The sequence below is a fragment of the Vulpes vulpes genome, chromosome 7, assembly GCF_048418805.1.
Source record: "Vulpes vulpes isolate BD-2025 chromosome 7, VulVul3, whole genome shotgun sequence".
Taxonomy (NCBI): Eukaryota; Metazoa; Chordata; class Mammalia; order Carnivora; family Canidae; genus Vulpes; species Vulpes vulpes.
The window spans coordinates 72,022,540-72,044,773 of record NC_132786.1 but is presented as its reverse complement, the minus strand read 5'-3'; the positions used below and the strand labels follow the sequence as shown (position 1 = coordinate 72,044,773).

Below are 22,234 nucleotides of genomic sequence, written 5' to 3'. Positions count from 1 at the left end.
AAAAAAAAAGAAATACCTCTTTGACTAGAATCACAAGTAAATTAACACATGTCAGGCTTTGCAGCCAATCTGCAACCTCAAATTTTGATTTTGTTGGGGCGCCTGGGTAGCTCAATTGGTTAAGTGTCTGCCTTTAGCTCAGGTCCTGATCTCAAGGTCCTGGGATCAAGCTCAGTGGGGAGTCTGCCTCTCCCTCTGCTCCTCCCTATTGCTCATGCTTTCTCTCTTTTTTTTTTATTTCAAACATTTTTTTTAATTTATTTATTTATTCATGAGAGACAGAGAGAGAGAAAGAGGCAGAGACACAGGCAGAGGGAGAAGCAGGCTCCATGCAGGGAGCCTGATGTGGGATTCGATCCTGGGTCTCCAGGATCACGCCCTGGGCCAAAGGCAGGCACTAAACCACTGAGCCACCCAGGGATCCCTCATGCTTTCTCTCTCTCAAATAAATCTTTTTAAAAATAAAACAAAAATAAAATAAAATTTTGATTTTGCTTAGTGCTCCACTGAAGTTTTCTGAAGGTCTGCCTTATTTATAAACATCAGCCCTGGAGGCAAGAAGGAACACAGCTCTCCAGCAGTAAGAATATTCACAAATATTTTATTAATACATATCGTCATATTCCCAGTATACAAGAGCCCTTGAGACACTGCCCAGTACGGAAAGACATTAAACGTGCTCAGGGCCTTGGTCTTCTGTCTGGTTGAAGTGACCCCACACTCTTTTAATAGGACCACATGTGTTGTACCTCACCTGTCCACACTCCCACATGGAAACAGGCTTCCCTTCAGTCAGATGCAGAGAGTGACACTCACTGCCTTTTGCAAGGATGATGGCTTCTGATAGTTATACCAGAATGGAAAAAACTTGGCATCAGCTGACCACAAAGAAATTCAGACTTCATTTCCCAAAGTCAATCATTCTGCTTCTCTCCGGGAAGGGCTAGAATGTCTTCAGGATGAGCATAAAGATTCCCACTGCCGGAATATTCGGAATACCTTCCTGGATTTCTCAGAGAGACTCTATAGGTAAAAGAGCTCATTATTAGATATTAAATTCTTTTATAGAGATGAATGATGGGGTAATAACAGCTTTAAGGGTTGGTCTGAAAATTTCTCCCATGGTGATCTAAATAGGTCTAGGATTGAGAGAAACTAGTTAATTTTATATTACTACTTTATATCATATATATAATATACACCTAACACCAGACTAAAAATCAAGATAGCCTGAGTTCTACAGTTAGACTACTGCTAACACACTCTGACCCTCTCAAACGCAGCTCATGTCCTCCCTCCACGTATCTGCATCTGTCCTAACCTTGTTGTGTCAGGCTGACACTACTGACCCACCATTAATGGGGCACATATGTTGCACTGGTTTCCATTAGTGATGCTGAATGGGCCCTAGTTCATTATTTCTTGTGAACAAGGATTCACATTTACATGATGCCTCACTGGGGTTAATAGTATAAACCAAGACCAAAGGGTAAAACAAAGTTAATGACTCTTTAAACTATGACCCTGGCCTTCTCAGCTTCATTTTTAGCCAGCAGAGCTAATAATAGGAAGACTCTCATTGCCACTTGATCGTGCCTATGAAGTGATCTGAGATTCTGAGAAATGGTGTTACAGGGAGACAAAGCAATTTACTGAAAGATAAAAGTTCTCAGTGAATCAGAACACTTGGTTCTCTCTGACTTTGAGAGTCACAGTGAAGAGCACAGGGTCTCAGTGAGAATATAAATAATAATCTAGCAGATAATCGATAAAGTTGCCTCCAGCTTCTGACATCAGAAGATATGTCTTCTTATCCTCTTTGTTGGGTGAATGTTTCAAAAAAATAAAAGTCCCGGGGTAGGGGGTTGGGAAGAAATGTGAGCTCTTATTAATGATGGAGGGGAATTTACTGAACATACTGACAAAGTTAAAAGAAACTTAAGTTGAGAAAAATAACTTTCTTCTAACATCAATATCTTTGGTCCAGTCTTATTAAACTCTGAATTGCCCAGTCATTGCAGCTATGGAAAGGTTAAACATAAAACCAAAAAGCATCTCAAGTCCTGGAACCCAGGGTCAATTATGAGGCCAACTTCTCCCACTACAAATACAAAACAAAACAAAAAAACCACCAAACAAAAACCCCCACAAAAACCCTGTAGGATTTCTTGTTCGTAAGACAGTGACAGAGGTCAGTCAATAAGACTCTGTTTCATAAAGATCTAGGCAGAGAAGATACATGCAGACATTTGTCTTTAGATAGCTTTACATATTTTTAAAAGTTTTTTAAATTAGAAAGATATAGCTTTTTTTTTCCTGTGGAAAAACTTTGGGAAGCCTTCATTTATGTTATTTACCGAGGGTACAAATGTACAGTCTTAGGCTTTTAGCACAGTTATATTCTTCTCCAGTAGAATCCCACAAACCTGGGAGTGCTTCTTATAAACAGCTATTGGCATGTATTATTTTACTTTGCCCTTGGAGCACACAGGGCTCAGAAATTATTCTATTCATACCACACTATAAGGCAAATTTGGGAATGAACCAACAAAAGAAAGATAACCCAGTTGCCATGATTCCTTCAAGTCCACACTCCTATCACTTCCACCCTTTACACAGAGTAAACAATTGACTTGTTTTCTCAGCTGTCATGATGGATTTGCATCAGCCCACATTTTGTAAATAGCAGCAAGCATGACTGCAATGGCTAGCTGAGGCAAAGTAATGTGCCACCGTGAGGAACGAAACTAATTCTGGGGTCAGAGTACAGTGCTCCAGATAGCTAACTGACCAGGCTCCAAATGCAAGTGACAGCAACTGATAGAAAAAGCAGCTGTTCTGCAACAAGAGGCCGGAGCAGCTGCCTCTCCATCTATTTCTGTTTTTGTACTTCTCTGCTTTGAGTCATTTTAGTTGAGAAGACAAAGAATTTACAATAATTTTAGGGAAGGCCAAATGCTAAGCTACAGGAAGACTGAATCAGTTCCATGTCGATTCTCTAGGACGAAACCTGATTCTGTCTAACTTGACTTCTGAAAGCTGAGGGCAGGCAGGGTGCTAATTATAGCACCAGCCTCTGTTCCTTATCCCATAAACAACAAGTGCTGCACACACACAGGCAGTGGCTTATCTCACCATGGAGTCTGTTTCAGCTGGCTGGTTGGACTGCTTGTGGGCCAAGAGGATGTTCAGCACAGCCTTCCAGCCTGGCTCTGTAGAGATACTGGCATCTGTCTCCGTTCCACCATGCTCCCTGGTTTCCTTGCCAAGTGTCACATTTACCCAAGGGCACCAGTCTCTATGCTGAGAGGTGGGGTCAAAGCAGCTTCTGGAAGATGTGTCCTGAGAGGAAGAAGAGAAACAGTGTTGATGAAGGGCAGATGCCATATCAATTCAGGAAGGCACTGCTATGAGTTGTCCAGTCCGGAATCTCTCAACTGCCCACGTCTCCAGTTGGATGTTCTCCTTTAAACACTGTCTATGTTGTGGCTGCTCTCTTTATGAATACTTTCATTCCCTTCATGTTAAAACAATAGCGCCTGATCAGGTCTGTCCCCCTTACCTCACTGCCATCCCCACATGCCTGAAATACTACCTCTCCAGAATCCATTCCAAAGAAATAAAGGACAAACCTCTTAAATTTTTTTCCCTTTGGATACCCAGCTGTCCCATCTTGAAACTTATTCACATTGTCTACTTCTAGCCATAGGACCTGGGAAGGGGTCAGCCTGCTTCTCTGTTTGACCCAGTGAGGGCCTGGTGTGCTGCCTGTGCTCAGTAACTTCTACACACAGATGGACTCACTGAGCTGCTAGAAGAGCAGAGGCGAGCTCGTTTGGCTCTCCGGAGAGGACTAGACGGCACTTCCAGGCCACTACTGTCTCCTGTTCCCATACTTCGGGTCACAGGACGGGTTCTGGTGGTGGGGCTAGCGGCCTCTGGCTCAGAACGGTCAACAGGACTGGAAGAGTCCCAGCTCCGAGTTCGGGAGACAATGGGACCTGGGCTCCTTTCAGCCTGAAAGGAAGAAGAGGTAACAGAAGTGCAACAACAATATAAATGACAATGGTCAGAAGAAATATTTCTAGAAGCAAGTGAAAGCTAATTCTTTACAATTAAGTCTAAGAATTTACTTTCTGAACTATTGACATAACTAAACTCTTCAAAAAATGATAGATTTTTATACAAAATCATGAATTTAGCTTCTGTAATGCAATTGGCAAATAAAAACACAGTATTCTGATCAATGTAGTCAGAAGAGAAGCTTACCTGCCTAAAGTAATTTTCAACTTTTCCACCACACTTTTGGCAAAAATGCTGCTTTTGAAAAGGTCATCCCAAGCAAGTTGATTAAGTTTATACCTGCTCTGAGCCAGGAGAACATGTGGCATCTTGGCTCCGAGTCATCATCCTCCGAGGAGACTCAGGCACAAGAGGGAAGCGCTCTGGCCGTCCCTCAGGGCCTGGGATGGGGGAGCTGGTCAGGCCAAAGGATGCATCCAGGTCGGTCATGGATGACTCAATCTGCTGGAAGCCCCAGAGCCCCACCTTCCTCATACACTGTGAACACGTTATTAGGGAGAGCTGCATGGGTTCCAAAGAAGAACTAGGCAGGAACAGAAAAGAGAGTTTTCTCAAAGAGTAACATTTCCAAGGGATTAAGTGAAATTATTTGTGAGACAGTTTTATCTTATCAAACAAATCTCTGGAACAGTCCAGTGGACTGGGAATCATGTCATCTCAGGGCCCTGTCCTGTGATCTCAGGACCCCAACTCCATTCTCTCTCATAAAGTTCCTGTAGAAAGATTAAAGGGTTGGATGCCTGGGTGGCTCAGTTGGTTGGATGTCTGCCTTCGGCTCAGGTCATGATCCCAGAGTCCTAGGATCGAGCCCCACATTGGGCTCTCTGCTTGGCAAGGAGCCTCATTCTCCTTCTCCCTTTGTCTGCTGCTGCCTCCTGCTTGTGTTCTCTGTCAAATAAATAAATAAAATCTTAAAAAAAAAAAAAAAAAGTAAATCTAGATTGGTTCTAACAGTTTTCTTTTCTTTTCCTTCCTTTCCAGATTTTATTTTTTTGTAATCTCTACACCTAATGTGGAGCTTGAACTCACAACCCTAAGAGTCAATGCTCCCCGGACTGAGCCAGCCAGGTGCCCCAGTTCCAATAGTTTTCTCTCAGAGGGAGTTTATGCCAAATTGAGAAGCTAGAATGGAAATACCAATATGGGGGCTTGACTCCAACTGGTATTTCCTTTGGTAGGTTTTATGAATTCAACTGATGTTTTTTCATCTCTTTCTTTCTTTCTTTTTTTTTTTTTTTTAAAGATTTATTTATTTATGATAGAGAGAGAGGCAGAGACACAGGAGGAGGGAGAAGCAGGCTCCATGCCGGGAGCCCCATGCAGGACTCGATCCCAAGACTCCAGGATCGTGCCCTGGGCCAAAGGCAGGCGCTAAACCGCTGAGCCACCCAGGGATCCCCATTTTTTTTACTTTCTATAAACAGAAAGGAGTTGCACTGTTTACAGGAGCATGAACTCGCAGCTGGGAAGTGATAGTAAAAACAAAACAAAACAAAAAAAACTCGGGCGCCTGGGTTGCTTAGTCCGCTGGGCATCTGCCTTTGGCTCAGGTCATGATCCTGGAGTCCTGGGATCAAGTCCCACGTCTGGATCCTTGCTCAGCAAGGAGCCTGCTTCTTTCTCTCCCTCTGTCTGCTGCTGCCCCTGCTTGTGCTGTCAAATAAATGAATAATATCTTAAAAATAAATTAAACAAAACCAAAACCAAAACTAAAATTCAGGTGTGTCCAGCAATTCCTGAGTTCTAACTCTGGTTTTGTTAGATTCTTACCATCACCTCACCATTCTCTCAGGTTTTCTTTCTTTTTTTTTAGAGACTGATTGATTGATTTGAGAGAGAGAGGGAGAGAGAGAGAGCACGAACAAGCACACATGCACAAGCAGGGAGAGGCAGAGGAGAGGGAGAAGCAGGCTTCCCGCTGAGCAGGGAACCTGATGCAGGGCTTGATCCTAGGACCCCGGGATCATGACCTGAGCCAAAAGCATCTGCTTGCTTAATCAACTGAGCCATCCAGGCACCCCTCCCTCAAATTTTCCTTGTCTGTTTTTCTGACAGGAAATACCATGAGATCTCCAAATGCTATTAGTGACTGATGTGGACCAGTGTGTGATCGTGTCAGAGTTCTCATTTTCCTGCAATTTCAGTGACTAACCTACAAGCCCAGCCACACACAGAGAGAACACATGCAGTGACATGGACTTGGATGTCTGGGCCTAATTTGCTTGTAGTTTTTCTCTCTTCAGTTCGGCAATCAAGTTCATCTTCAAGCAAGTGCAGAAGAAGACTTATCTTGTCTTCTGTCAAACACTACAAAAGAATCAAGGTAACAAACTGAAATTTCCAACCACAAAAATCACATACGAGGATGTATCTAGAGGTACAAGGCAAAAGTCATGAAAGAATTGCCAAACATGAAGACAATTCTCTTCATTATGGAAGGCTTAATTCTAAAACTGCAGTAAGGTTTTACATAGAAGCTTTCTGAATTGCCCTGGATCTGCTGGCAATTTTCCTAGAGCTACCAAATCTTTTCTTAGTTTTAATTTGTTTTCTTTTCTTTTTTTTTTTTTTAATAAAGATTTTATTTATTTATTCATGAGAGAGAGATAGAGAGAGGCAGAGGGAGAAGCAGGCTCCATGCAGGGAGCCCAACATGAGACTCGATCCCGGGTCTCCAGGATCACGCCCTGGGACGAAGGCAGGCACTCAACCACTGAGCCACCCAGGGATCCCCTTAATTTGTTTTCAACTTACCAATTACAGATTTTCTCTGAAACTTACAAACTTCAAAACCCAAATAATGAAAACAGATTACTATTCATATCTTAACCTGACACTGAATTTATTTCTTAAGAGAACAAGAGAACTTGTCACAGTCTTTATTTTTATTCTAAGAATAAGGTAGTGATAAAGTGAACAAAAAAGCTGCCTTGGCTAGGGATGAGGGACATTTAAAATAGGCACAGAGCTGGGGCACCTGGGTGGCTCAATTGGCTGAATGTCCAACTCTTAGTTTCACCCTGGGGAATGATCCTGGGGACATGAGATCGAGCCTGGTATTGTTTTGTTGTTGTTGTTTTTTAATGATACTGAACCTCCCTTCCTCCCTCCCTCCCTCCCTTTTTTCTTTTCTTTTCTTTTCTTTTCTTTTTTTTTCTTTTCTTTTCTCTCTCTCTTTCTCTTTCAAAAGATTTTTATGTATTTATCAATGAGAGACACAGAAAGAGAAGCAGAGACACATGCAGAGGGAGAAGCAGGTTTCTCACAGGGAGCCTGATGTGGGACTTGATCCCCCAACTCCAGGATCACACCCTAAGCCAAAGGCAGATGCTCAACCACTGAGCCACCCAGGCATCCCCTGGTATTGGGTTCTGTGCTCAGCTCGGGAGTCTGCTTAAGACTTTCTCTCCTTCGGAGGCTTAAGGCAGAGTACCATCACCTCAGGCTTCTCCATTCTGTCTTCCTCAGCTGCCCCTGTCCTCTCCCTCAGAATTTGCATTCTCTGCCTCTTTTCCCCCCCTTCTTTGGAGGGGGGGTTCCTAGAACAGTGCCTGGCACATAATAGGCGCTCAATAAATACTTGTCGTTTGTTGAATGTCTCCTCTCTTCCACTCTGGGAAACCTAGATTTCTTCTGTTTTGGGTGACTCTGTATTTTCTTTAGGTGTCCACTTTTCCCATTTGTGCAGTTGATATTTCCCTTTGTTTTTTAAGGTTATTCTCCGAGAAGCTGGTCTCGTTAGATCCCATTTAGAACATGTGCTGAAAACATCGCCACCATCCTAAGCCCATGTGGTAGCCCAGGGGAAAGGAAACCAAGCTACCTCATAGCAGTAGAGGTACATATCAAGAAGGTAGGGTTTTCTATTCTAGAGCAGTTTTAGAGAGGGATATCTAGGCTCTTGAAGACCAAATCCAGGAATTTTTCTGCTTCTCTCAGCTTCAGGGGAGATGTTGACAGTATTATATCTATTTTTAATCTTCTCAAGCTCTGTCCTGAGCTGTTTCTTTTGTAGGTGTCTGCGCCACTTTGTTGAGTGGGATCCTTCCCTCCTACATAAACTGCTTCGCATGTTGGATTTCTTCCTTTTCCCCTGGGGAAAGAGGGACTAGCCTTGATCCCTAAAGTCTCTGGAAAGGCTCCCTCCCACTCCCCACTTTTTCTTAACAAAACTCCAGCTCTGCTGTGTACATATGGAAAAGTGTGTATTGCCACCTAAATCATTTGAGTCATTCTTCCAGAGGGGACAAGGAGACCCTCCACCTTTTGGCAACACCTCAGCTCTTCCTTCTGCTATTCCCTTTCCCCACACACCCTTGATTTTTTTGTCCTGTCCTACATTTCAAATTTCTACTTTGCGTTGAACTTGCTTTTTTTTCATATTGAAAAGGTACCATTGCCCCAAGAGCCAAAAATAAATGAAAACTGGAAAAAAAAAAAAAGACTTTCTCTCCCTCTCCCTTTGCCCCTCCCATGTTTTCTTTCTAAAATAAATAAATACATCTTAAATAAATAAAGTAAAATAGGCACAGAGGTCAAACTTTGGTTAAAATCTAAACAGCCTCTCAACTAGAAGAAGCAAAATAATAGCTTCTATTTTCTTATAATAAAGCTTGTCTTTGGAGTCTCTACAGGGTGATGAAATGGGACATCAGATATTCAGCTTTGAAGTACAGATGCCCCAGTGCATTTCTAATTTCTATTCACAGGGGAGAGGGAGTTTATAATTTCTCCTGTAGTACTTTCTTTGGGAAATGAATATTTGACCATATGAAGTCAAATTTGTTTCTTTTTTTAAAGATTTATTTATTTATTTATTTATTTATTCATGAGAGAGAGAGAGAGAGAGAGAGAGAGAGAGAGGGGCAGAGACATAGGCAGAGTGAGAAGCAGGCTCCATGCAAGAAGCCTGACGTGGGACTCGATCTTGGGTCTCCAGGATCACACCCTGGGCAGAAGGCAGGCACTAAACCGCTGAGCCACCCAAGGATCCCCTCAAATTTCATTTCTTCTGTTAAATAAGTAATGATTTATAAAATTGGATGTATGCCATTTAAAGAATCATATCTAGAAGTTTCAATGGAACCCATTATTTAAACTCTGATGCCCTTTTGATGGAAACTGGAAGAGGTCAGTTGAGGGACAACTAGTTCTCTCCATAGCAATCTTAATCCTCTGTCATGTAAAGAAATACTTTATGTACAAATGGTAGTGACAACTGAAGGCCACTGTAGGCTAGCCAAGAAGAACTCACCATAGTTTTCAAGTCCTCTGGCCTCAGGGAAGGAAGCTGGAGGTCCAAGTGACAAAGGCTTTGAAAACGATCTAGGAATTCACTAACAAGAACAGCAGGCTCATCCAACGGCAACATCCCAAATCGATCTGTGGACAAAGTACACTGCAAGGTCATATTGATGCAAATTGTAAAAAATACAAAATGCGTATAAAACAACGTGGGATAGGTACTGATAAAATATTTGAAGGTATTAAGAATTACTGACTTTTTTTGATGGGGCTATGATGATATTTTCCTGATAGTATTCAAAAAAGAAGATTCTTTTTTTTTTTTTTTTTTAATTTTTTTTAATTTTATTTATTTATGATAGGCACACAGTGAGAGAGAGAGGGAGGCAGAGACATAGGCAGAGGGAGAAGCAGGCTCCATGCACCGGGAGCCCGACGTGGGATTCGATCCCGGGACTCCAGGATCACGCCCTGGGCCAAAGGCAGGCGCCAAACCGCTGCGCCACCCAGGGATCCCAAAAAAGAAGATTCTTAAGAAGGGTTTCTCAGGAGTAGTCAGCTGAATTTAAAGACCAATGACAGTGTGTAAAAGCAAAGGCCCTAAGGATGGCACAGGTGGGGAACTCTAAATAGGTTCACAGGATTGGAACACAGTGTGCCTATAGGGAAAGGGAGTACGAGATGGGCTAAAGTGTAAAGAGTAACTAGCCACAACTTTACTAATGTATGTGATGAGAAATTACTGAAAGATTTTTTTTAAGGGAGTGATATTACAGAAAATATGCATTAGAATAGAGATTGTAAGGGGTCAGTTGGGATGTCAAAAAATAAGCTTAACAGATATTAAATGATTTCTTTAAAGGATTAAAAACAAGGATTTCATTTACTTATTTGAGAGAGCGAGTGAGTGCCCAGCACACATGCATGTACAAGCAGAGGCAAGGGCAGGCAGAGGGAAAAGCAGGCTCCCTGATGCCGGCCAATCCTCCTGGTATCATGGCCACGCCCTCAGCTGAAGGCAGATGCCTAACTAACTGGGCCACCCAGGCACCCTTGAAGGGTGGTTTTTTTTTTTTTTTTTTTAAAGATTTTATGTATTTTACAGAGAGCATGTGCGTGCAAGCACAAGCAGGGGGAGAAGCAGAAGGAGAGGGAGAAGCAGGGAACCCGACGTGGGGCTCGATCCTGGGACCCTGGGATCATGACCTGAGCTGAAGGCCAATGCTTAACCAAATGAGTCAACCAGGTGCCCCCATTAAAATGATTTGAGGTAGGGATGCCTGGGTGGCTCAGTGGTTAAGCATCTGCCTTTGGCTCAGGGGTGATCCCGGGATCAAGTCCCACATCGAGCTCCCTGTGAGGAGCCTGCTTCTCCCTCTGTCTATGTCTCTGCCTCTCTCTCTGTGTCTCTCATGAATAAATAAATAAAATCTTTAAAAATAAATTAAAGTGATTTAAGGTAATAATCCCTGTTAGGTACTAGTGGCAGAGGGATGGAGAGAAAGATCATCAATGTTATAAAACTCTTAATGATCAATAAAATCTCCTATTGTAAGAAATATAGGGCAAAGTAATATACAGCACTAAATTAGGAAAATGAAAATAAACCTATGATTTTTTTTTTTAAGATTTTATTTATTTATTCATGAGAGACACACACAGAGAGAGAGGTAGAGACACAGGCAGAGGGAGAAGCAGGCTCCATGCAGGGAGTCTGACATGGGACTCGATCCCAGGTCTCCAGGATCACGCACCCTGGGCCAAAGGTGGCACTAAACTGCTGAGACACCCGGACTGCCCTAAACCCATGATGTTAAATAGAAATCTAGCCGTGACAGTTTCACGAGCACACAAATAACCTCAAAACTTACCTAACAGTACACTTAATATGTGCAGTTTATTTTATGCCAGTTACTACTCAATCATAAGGCTGCTTAAAAAAATTTTTTTTTAAATCTCTTTTCCAGTTTTGTTATTACGAGGTACAAAAGCAGTAAAAATAGCACTTTGTTCACCATTTATTGTATCATTAGCAACCACATTTTGGTCTCTAATTTATTTTATTTTATTTTTTAATTTTATTTATTTATGATAGTCACACAGAGAGAAAGAGAGAGGCAGAGACACAGGCAGAGGGAGAAGCAGGCTCCATGCACCGGGAGCCCGACGTGGGACTTGGTCCTGGGTCTCTGGGATCGCGCCCTGGGTCAAAGGCAGGCGTCAAACCGCTGCGCCACCCAGGGATCCCTGGTCTCTAATTTAGTAAATATTATCAAACTATGAAAAGTTGTTGCAAGTAATCATATATGCCAAAACACACGCCAACAATTTAAAAAGATGCATCATTTTACTAGAAAAGTCCAATATAAAAAAACTAAAATGAACAAAAAAAGTATAGATTTTTAAAAATCAAGTAAAGGGGTGTCAAGGTGGCTCAGTTGGTTGAGTGTCCCATCTCTTGGTTTCAGCTCAGGTCATGATCTCAGGGTTGTGAGATCCAGCCTCACATTGTGCTCCCTGCTCAGCGTGGAACCTGCTTGAGTCTTTTCTGCTTCTTCTCCCCCCACACCCTCCAATCAATCCATCAATCAATCAATAAAGTGAGGTTTAACAATAACGTTTGGTCTGATTCCTACAGTCTGAAGAAAATACTAGTAAATATTGATAAAGGCAAAAGAGCAAACAGAAGAAATTAAACCCACCATGAAAATATTTTAACATAAGTTAAAATATATGTTTTATAATTAATACATGGATTTTGTCTATTTCAGTGTTTGATATGTTCAAAATAATCAGTCTAGCAAATTAATAATTATAAATTAAAATGTTTAAAGAGATTTAATTTAGTTGGTAAATTTCAGAAAAAAATTACTTTCAAAATTGTATCTATCAGATACGCTTAATAAATGTAAGCATTAAAATAGAAATAGTTGCGGGGGGGGGGGGCGAGAAAAAAAAAAAGAAATAGTTGCAGGTGTTCCTCTCTTCACACTAAAGTCTCTGGAATGTGAAAGAACCAAACCAAGGAATGGTATAATTGAAAGGTCACATTTGAGATCTATTTAGGAGGCAGAATGGATAGGACTGGGTGGTGAGGATATGGAAAGGAAGCTAAAGTGACTTCCAGGTTTCTTGCTAGGAGAACTAGGGGGGAGGTCAGTACCATTTAAGATGGAGAAAATATAAGAAGAGAAGTAAGTTTTAGTATAAAACAAAGACTTCAGTTTTGTATATATTGAATTCCAGGTACCTACAGCAAGATACAACACGAAAACGTTTAGAAGGTAGTTGAAAATGAGTCAAGCTCAAAAGAAAAGTCTGGATAGGAGTTAGAGGTCTATAAGTAGATGGACCAAGAAACCAGAGTCTAGTTATAAGAGTCGGAACCCCAGCAGGGTCCTGGGCAGATCCTGAAAACCTGGACTAGGTACACTGAGAGAAACATTCACATCCTCATGGGCCGGAGTTCAGTTGTACTACACAGTGAAATAACTAGGCCAACAGCAAAAACTCCTTGTTACATGTCATCTTCACTTAAAAATGTTTTCCCTTAACAGTCCCTTTCTGTCGCCCCATCATTATCAGTAAATGGTACTCTATGGACACTTTCAATCTCTTTTTTCCTCTTAGTGGTTCGTGGAATATCCCCAGTCATCAGTGACCCTGGAATTGGCCTGAGCTGTCCTATTGAAATAAAAACTACACCCACATGGCACTAATCTGGTCAGGCATGAAGTTCTGTACCTAGTCTTGGTAAGCCCTCCAGAGGGTTCTGCTTTGGAGCCTAGTTAGCAGAATACGCCTATGTGATCAGTAAAATATATAATTTATTTTATTTATTTATTTGAGAGACAGCATGTGAGAGGTGGAGAGAGGCAGAGGCAGAGGGAGAAGCAAGCTCCCCACTCAGCAGGGAGCCCGATGCAGGGCCCAATCCCAGGACCCTGGGATCATGATTTGAGCCGAAGGCAGACACTTAACCAAGTCACCCAGGTACCCCAAAATATTTATTTATTTTAAAAAAGGTTTATTTATTTGAGAGAGAGAGACAGAGACATCATAGTGAGGAGGGGCAGAGGGAGATCCGAGAATCTTAAGCAGACTCTGCACTGAGTGCTGAGCCTGACCTGGGGCTTGATATCACCACCCTGAGATCACAACCTGAGCTGAAACCAAAAGTTCAATGCTCAACCAACTGCATCATCCAAGTGCCCAGCCAGTAAATAAAATACTTAAAAAATGGCACTTCCTGGGGCACCTGGGTGGCTCAGTCAGTTAAGTGTCTAACTTTTGATTCAGCTCAGGTCATGATCTCTGGGTCATGGGATTGAGCTCCACATCAGGATCGGTACTCAGTGGAGAGTCTGCTTGAAGATTTTCTCCCTCTGCCCCTCTCCCCCCTTTTGGACAATTTCTCTCTCTCTGAAATGGGTAAATAAGGGTGCCTGGGTGGCTAAGTCAGTTAAGCATCTGCCTTTAGTTCAGGCCATGATCACAGAGTCCCAAGATCAAGCCCTACATCAGGCTTTCCGCACAGCAGGGAGTCTGCTTCTCCCTCTGACCCTCCTTTGTCTTGTGCTCTCTCTCAAATAAATAAATAAAATATAAAAAAAATAAAATAAAATGGGCAAATAAATTAAAAAAAAAATCCCACTTGTTACTACATTCTGGGCTTTTTGTGTACATAAACATTTAAAGGCAAAGAGCCTTTAAGAGTACAGATACAACTAAAAATAAAAGATACAAAAATATTAGTAATGCATCTTAATATTTTTCACAAAACAAGTTCTAAATCAAGATCCTAAGATCAATAACAAAGGAGGTATCATCATGTATCTTATAAGGCAGGGCATTCTAGAGTGTGAGGCTTCATAAAACTCTTGTGTCTCTTAGCCTAAGTATAAATTTTGGAACCATATAGAAAACATACCCTGCTGTTAGTTTCACAGAATACATAGTCAGGTTCACTTTAAAGTAGCTTAGTTCTAAAAAAAAAAAAAATTAAAATAATAAATAAAATAAAATAAAATAAAATAAAATAAAATAAAAATAAAAAAGTAATGACTGAAGTTAATAACTAGAATGAAGACAATCAAAATGCACCTGATTCAAGAGAGTGCGCCCTGTCAAGGCCTTTATACAAGCAGTCTTTGGCTTCAATGCTGTTACAATGTGTCATTTCACTGTGATAAACTTTTGTAATCACTCTCATCTGGCTTCCTGTGAGTTGGCTTGAGCATTAGAACCCCATTTAACTGCCACCGTTAGTGTACCAAAGGAAGCCTGGGGAGAACATGGGACTGCTTGTTACGGTGGGAAAAGCAATTAGAAATCTGATAAAACCATAGTTTTGCCTCCTCACCAGTTGGTTTTAAGATCTCTGATTCTGTTTCCTCACCCCAAAAACTGCGTTGATAATCTACTTCCCAGGGTCCCTGTGAGGATTAAACGGGATAACGTATGCATGGCTAAGCTGTTGGCATGTCAAATACCCTTAATAAAGTTAAGTAATAACCTAACAGGTAGATGAATGTAAATTCTCCTTGAAAAGCACAAAGAGAAAGGAAGGAAAGAAACTTCAAAGACTAGATTTTCACAAAGAAATAGACAATACTAGAAATGCAATAACCAAGGAGAGACGGTAAATGGGAAATCTTGGAAATAAGTACCTGGGGAGGGGCTGTCTGGCCAGAAACAGAACTTTTCATGGGCAGTGCACAAGGCCTTCTTCAGCTCGGCACATCGGTCCTTATCTGAAACCCACACAGGGAGCAATGCCTTAGAAAACATTATGTAGATTCAAAATTGAATGGTCTAGAACCTTTAAGAGTATGCACAGAATTAAAAATAAAAACAACCAAGATAATTTAAAAAGATATAAAAATATTAGCAACTACATCATCTTAATATTTTTCACTAAACAAGTTCTAAATCATGATTCTAGGATCAATAACAAAGGAGACAGTAGGTATTTTATAAGGCAGGGCATTCCAAAACACAAGGCTTCATCAAAGAGCTATCTCTTTGTCTAAGTATACATTTTTAGAACCATAGTGTAAACATACCCTGTTGTTAGATTCCCAGAATGCATTAAGTCAGGTTCAGTCTAAAGTAGTTTAGTTGTTTTTTTTTTTTTAAATAGTAACTGAAGCTAATAATTATAGATGAAAATGATCACAAATTCACTTTGCTATATATAATAGTATGCATTCTTTGATCAAACACATGACTTGTCTTTTTAGAAAAACTAGTCTAAAACATCTTTGAATATGGAGGAAAATATAATTTGTACTTTATACTTACATCGGTCAAAATCAAAAGCTGGTTGCAAACTGGCACAGAGAAAAGCCTGACAGCTGGAGCACTTGAGCATATCACATTCAACTGTGACCCAGCCATATTTTGCACAGACAAGTGGAGACAGCTCGGCGGGCTTACCTGCCCATTTCAGAGAGTATTCATGTTAAGGAAAACAAGGCTGAAAGTATATTAAAATGAGTAAGTAAAAAATAAATGAGTAAGTCATAAATTAAAACTTTTAACTTATTCTTTTACAGTTACATTAAGAAGAAAAGCAGTAAGAAAAATTTGGAAAACTCTTTTTTTTCTTTTTAAATATTTTATTTATTTGGTAGAGAGAGAGCACAAGCAGAGGGAGAGAGAGAAGCAGGCTCTCTGCTGAGCAGGGAGCCTAATGTGGGGCTTGATCTCAAGACACTGGGATTATGACCCGAGCCAAAGGCAGGCACTTAACAGACTGAGCCCCCCAGGTGCCCCTGAAAAGCTATTTTTAAAGCACACATACTTTACACAATAATGAAAAGTCATCTGAGTAATAACCAAAGGGGAAAAAATTATGAACTTCTCCTCTACAAAGCCCTGTGTATTTTATGTTTAAAATGTGTAAGTGAGTATGCCTGGGTGGCTCAGTGGTTGAGCTTCTGTCTTCGGCTCAGGGCATGATCCTGGAGTTCCTCCCCACGGGGAGCCTGCTTCTCCCTCTGTCTATATCTCTGCCTCTCTCTCTGTGTTTCTCATGAATGGATAAATAAAATCTTTAAAATAAATAAAAATAAAATACTTAAGTTATTATTGGTTGTGGGGGCAAATATAGAAGGCATTCACTTTCACTTATTGTGAAATACTAAATATTAAGAGCACTAGTAAAAGCACAGAGATATGCCTAAGCAATAACAAGCAGAAATGTTTCCTGCCACGCATCTGTGCTCTCCTATTGTACCATATCTACTTTTACATTTTAAAGAATAGTCAGTAAAATTAATAGTATTCTTCATTATTCCCCTGCCTAAAATTTGATCTGTACTAATGTGTATATCTAGACTATGTGTCTTAAATAGGCTAACAGCACACAGGAATCTCTCTAAATATGTGCTTGGGAAAATGTCCTAAAACATTTACTAATCTTTAATATTCAACACTTAGTTTTTTTATATTTTACCTAAAGAGCTCTTTTTTACAGAATACACATACACATAAAACATGAAAGAAGATGCTGGAAAGTTCTATATTTTTATAAGGGATATGGTAATTTGAAAACATTGCAATATCAGCAAAAGAGGGCCTAATGGCTAGAAAATGGAATTTAGTTATAAACATTAAAGGAGCTGGCATTATCTAAATTATAGGAATGGGGGGGGGGGGGCCTGAGTGGCTCAGTCGGTTGAAGGTCTAACTCTTGATCTCTCAGCTTGCGTCTGGATCTCAGGGTTGTAAGTTCAAGCCCTGTACTGAGCTCCATATTGGGTGTGGAGTCTACTTAAAAAAAAGTAAATAAAATAAAAATAAATAAAAGTAAAAGAATCACTTAGTAGCTAAGTTAAATAAATGTCATATCCAAAGCAGTGATCAATTTATATCCAATGAAAACAAAAAAGAACCAAAGAAAACAGTTCTAAATACTGCAGCATAATCAGGAATTAGTCTAAGGAGTAGCAGTAGAAAGGACAGTTAAAATAAAATTCCTCTTCCTGAGCAACTTATTCCTTTTTTATTTTATTTTTATTTATTTATTTATTTTATTTTTTTTATTTTTATTTTTATTTATTTATGATAGTCACCCACAGAAAGAGAGACAGAGACATAGGCAGAGGGAGAAGCAGGCTCCATGCACCGGGAGCCCGACGTGGGACTCGATCCCGGGTCTCTAGGATTGCGCCCTGGGCCAAAGGCAGGCGCTAAACCACTGTGCCACCCAGGGATCCCATGAGCAATTTATTCCTAAAGCTACTAGGTGGTAAGCAAGGAGGAGGACAGCCAGGAGGGTGAGGGGAAGCAGCTCAGTGCTAGGTGTCAGAACCCAAGTTGGGGAAAAAGGGGCTGCTCACCTTGAAGTGCTGAAGCCAAGTAAGGTATAAAGAACATCACCATGGAGCCCCAGTCACAAATCAGGGATAACTGGAGTACCAAAATATATCATGATAGTAATGGATTATATAATCAATGAATAAAAAAGCAGCCCTTGCTATCAATAAATTACTACTTAATTACTAAAATTTGATGAGGAATGGGATATTTGCATAGTTTCAAAGCACTTCTGCACAAAACACTTTTTAATTTACAAAGGAAGAAGAGAGTTACTTTACAATGGAAAAAAGATGGGCAGACATTCCTTTAATCAAGTGATCAAAGGAACCTTGCCAGGAAAGGAATAAATCAAAATTATTATGCCATCTGAAAAGCTGCAGTGAGAACACAGCACCATTCTGTGATGCTCCTACACTACCTGAATCCAACCCTAAGGAAATATCATACAGATGTGAATTGACATACATTGTACAAAACAACTGGCCTATGATCTCCAAAAGTATCACAATCATGAAATTCAAAGAAAAACAGGAATCTCAACTGAATCCTTTTGCTATAAAGAATATTATTAGGAAAACTGATGAAATGATTAGACTCTGAGGGTTAGACAGTAATAATTTATTAGGCGAAATTTCCTGATTTTGATTGTTGTATTGCAGTTATGTAGGAAAAAGTCCTTGTTTGTAGGAAATATTTGGGGGTAATGAGGTATCACTTTGACAACTTATTTATAAGTGGCTCAAAAAGGAAGTTCTTTGTAACCTGTGCAACCTTTCTCTAAGTCTATAATTGTTTTATATTTTTAAAAAAATCACTCTACTGAATAGAAAAGGGCAAAAGTGATGGAACATCACCTCTGAGATTAGGTCACAAACAGTCTAGCTTTTATCTTGTTCCCTTTTATTCGCTCACTCTGATGGAAACCAGTTGTCTGTGTGGAGAGGCCCATGTTGTAAGGAATGTAGGGAGGTCTCCAGCCAAGAGCCACTAGAGACCTGAAGCCCTCAATTCAACAGTCACGTGAGTGAGCTTGGAAGTGCATCTTTTCCTAGTGCAGCCTGGAGATGGTTGCAGGTCAGCTGTCACCTGGATTGCAGTCTGTGAGAGACCCTAAGCCAGAGGACTCAACTAAGCCACACCTACATTCCTGACCCATACAAACTGTGACATAAATGTTGTTGTTTGTAAGCCACTAAATTGTAGTGTAATTCATTATGCAATAATAGATAATTAATATACACAGGGAAATCTAAAGACAGGAAGTGTACTTTGCACAGTCTCAAAAAACATTAGGTTTGGGTACCAACAGCCTTACACTGTAATCCTGGCTCTACCATTTGCTAGCAGGTTGATCAGAGGCAAGTCAGATAACCTACCTGAAACTGCTTCCTCTTCTGTAAATGAGTATAATAATAATAATAATAATAATAATAATAACAGTAATACCTATTTTCATAGGTTTAAAGTGAAGATAAAATGTAATAATATATGTGAAAGCAGACTACATATAAGCATTAGTTATTATTTCTTCTCCTCTTAAGCTCTTAGTGTTTTCTTCTGTGAAAAGAAAAGGTCAGGTCATCTCAAATATCCCTTTGAGGAATAACATTTTTTTAAAAAAAGATTTTATTTATTTATTCATGAGAGACACAGAAAGAGAGGCAGAGACACAGGCAGAGGGAGAAGCAGGCTCCATGCAGGGAGCCCGACGCAGGACTCCATCTCTGGAATCTGGGATCACGCCCTGAGCCAAAGGAAGATGCTCAGCTGCTGAGCTACCCAGGCATCCTGAGGAATAACATTTTATGATGCTAATTTTCTTATAAAATTTCTTACCAATTCTTCTTTTTCAATCTTAACCAGGCTCCATGCCTGAAATGGGACTTGAACTCATGACCCTGAGATTATGAATCACATGCTCTACCAACTGAGCCAGCCAGGCACCTCTTACCAAGTTTAATTCTTAAATTAAAGCATCAGAGTAAGTGGAGGAATAACAGTTCCAAGAGCAGGCAGAAAGTGCAGTTCACATGACCTAATAAAAAAGGATATAGAAAATGTTTCCACTCTGCTAAAGAAGGCTTCTTTACTTGTAGATTCCAATGGCGGCTGTTCTGCTTGGGGTGACCCATTAACTGACTGGAATGTGGCAGATGTGTCCTTCCTAAAATAAAGTGGCAGAACTCTTGGTAATCCTTTCACAGCATCACTTTGCCCAAACATCTTTATCTCACCTCTTGGCACATCATAGCATCAATCATGCAATGCTGGATTTTAACCTTTCTAAAAATCATTTCAGTTATGTCATTCCTTTGCTTAAAATTGTCAATGGTTTCATAATACTTACTAAATAGAATCCAAATTCTTCAGTCTGGCATTCAAATCTCTTTACAGTTTGGCTATACTTAAATTTCAAATAATTTCTACCTCCAGAGTGCTCCACTAATTCTATATACCAGCAAACTGTTGTAGCTTACTGTTCTCCAACAGTATTTTATGCAACTTTAGTAGACACAACACTGGACTCAAGGCTTCTATGCACTATGCAATTTGAAACACCTTAGAAATTTAACTCTTTTAACACAGAGATAAATAATTTTGATATTTCTACCTGGGTCTGACTCTTGATACCCACTCTCCCAGAAAAGAACTAATTAAAAAATTCAAATCAAAGTAGAAATCTTTAGGCAATTTCATGAAAAAAATTCAGGGAGAAAAAAAAAAAACCAACAAAACAATTATCTTATTTTTGGTGAAAGGCATTTCAACAGTGCCTGAGAGGAGTAGAGAAAGGAACTGCTGAGGACAAAAGTCATTTTAATAAAAATAGGGTGACACTAGCTATTATAACTCAAAAGAAATAAACTCATTCTAAGAATCTTTCTGAGAAGCAGAGAGCCTCAGGGACGTGTGCTTCTTGAAAGAAATTGAGAGGATCCATAAACCTGAATGAGTTAAAAGTGACTTTTTTTTTTTAACTTACTTAACCTCTAATTGAAATTTAGCATTTCCTTCAATTATGAATGAAGGTATTAAAAACCCCACAAAATATAGCATCAGCAGTACCTGTGAATTTGTCACCAATGGAAATCAGATTTTGTCACCAACATTATGGTTGTTGCACATGTTTTGAAATACCACTTATGTTCAGAAGTATGGTGGATAATAGAATTACTAGATGTTACTTAACTCTTTAATAAAATGAAGCATGTTACTGCCTCCCTTTTTTCTTTTACTATCTTGATAGCTGCATTCCAATATAATTGTTTTTTTATAATCCTATGTAATTTATGCGCTTAAAAATATTCTGAGAAAAAAATATTCTGAGAAGAGGTTCATAGGCTTTACGAGGCTGCCAAAGTCTAAGGCTCAAAAAAAGGTCAAGAAACCCAACTAAGAGATGTCAGGTGCATATTGTTAGCGGTCCTCTTTTTTTTTTCCTCTTCCCCCCCAAAACCTGTCTTGTGGCAAAATTCCACGGGTGGTGTGGAATCCAGTATATCCCCATAATATTAAAGGCAAGTAAACGCAGTAAACCCATTCTCCTTCAAAACCCAGGAGGTAGCCAATGCCACCAACCAAGGTGCCGACCCAGGGGATCCCCCCACTCCCCGCCCAGGCCCGCGCTCCCCAAACCCCCTCCAATCCGCCGGTGCGGGACCCAGGGTGGACTCCTGAACTTACGCTTCGGCGCCTCCCTCTTCCGGGGCAATCCCCTCATCTATCAGCTGCCGGACTTTTTGAGGAGTCCCTTCTGGGGAGCGAACAACCGCACCCCAAGTCTTTTCAACCCCCGAGGCAAACGCTTGCCCCTCACTGGGCGCCGCCATCTTGGTCCGTTGCCGAGTTGCTTCCCCGCGGGTCTGAAGGCTCAGGAACTTCCGTTCTGCGGGGTGAAGGTCCTCCTCTGGAGGCGCGGTCCCGCGCGTTTGCCCACGCGACTCGCAGAATCCGGCCGCGGGGCCCACCCGGTCGTGGCCATCTTAGAACGAGGTAAACCCTCATTTTAGAACGAGTTAAACCACCACGGGAGGCCCCGGTATTTAAACCTAGACTCCCTGTTTCCTTTACGCACGAGCACGTTTGGGCCGATAAGGGGTTTTTAGAGCGCCGTTTCTCTGAATTCGATAGGGCCCAGGGGCCACGTTTAGTCTTACAGTAATTAACTGGAATGGCCCTCCTAAGTCACATCTTTTTACAAGTGAAGAGATGGCGACCGTCCCTTGAGAGTACATGATCTAGAAGCTTTCTTGGAAACCGCGTTACGGGTGGGGCTAGAAGTCCGTGGCACTCGGCATCACCGAACAGCCTCCCTCCCTCCCTCCCTCCCTCCTTTGTCCGGTGTGGAGCGCGCCCTGCCGACGCCGTGCTGGGCTGGGCTGGGCTGGGCGCTCGCAGTGACGGCAGTGGACGGAGACCCATGTTAGGGGAACAGGACCGCAAACAAATACATGTTCCTATAGTTTTGAGCTTAGGATCAGGAGTGCCCTGGAAGGGACGCCGGGGTGGCTCGGTGGTTGAGCGTCTCCCTTTGGCTCAGGTTGTGATCCCGGGGCCCTGGGATCAAGCAGGTAGCCTGCTT

The 22,234-nt window shown here is 41.0% G+C and overlaps 1 protein-coding gene and 1 non-coding gene across 2 annotated transcripts; both read right to left on the bottom strand.

The window, feature by feature from the left end:
- Nucleotides 1-581: 581 nt before the first annotated feature.
- ZC3HC1 (zinc finger C3HC-type containing 1) lies at nucleotides 582-21,988 on the bottom strand. The gene is made up of 10 exons (XM_026010826.2): nucleotides 21,337-21,988; nucleotides 19,705-19,816; nucleotides 15,631-15,781; nucleotides 14,997-15,080; nucleotides 9,338-9,465; nucleotides 6,236-6,390; nucleotides 4,363-4,606; nucleotides 3,805-4,017; nucleotides 3,136-3,342; nucleotides 582-1,023 (listed from the first exon to the last, which is right to left on the bottom strand). Exons 1-10 carry the CDS (start codon nucleotides 21,480-21,482, stop codon nucleotides 955-957), a joined length of 1,509 nt encoding a protein of 502 aa, XP_025866611.2. The 5' UTR covers nucleotides 21,483-21,988; the 3' UTR covers nucleotides 582-954.
- TRNAM-CAU (transfer RNA methionine (anticodon CAU)) lies at nucleotides 19,522-19,594 on the bottom strand. Its single transcript has one exon. It is a non-coding gene; the product is annotated as a tRNA-Met (tRNA).
- Nucleotides 21,989-22,234: the final 246 nt, after the last annotated feature.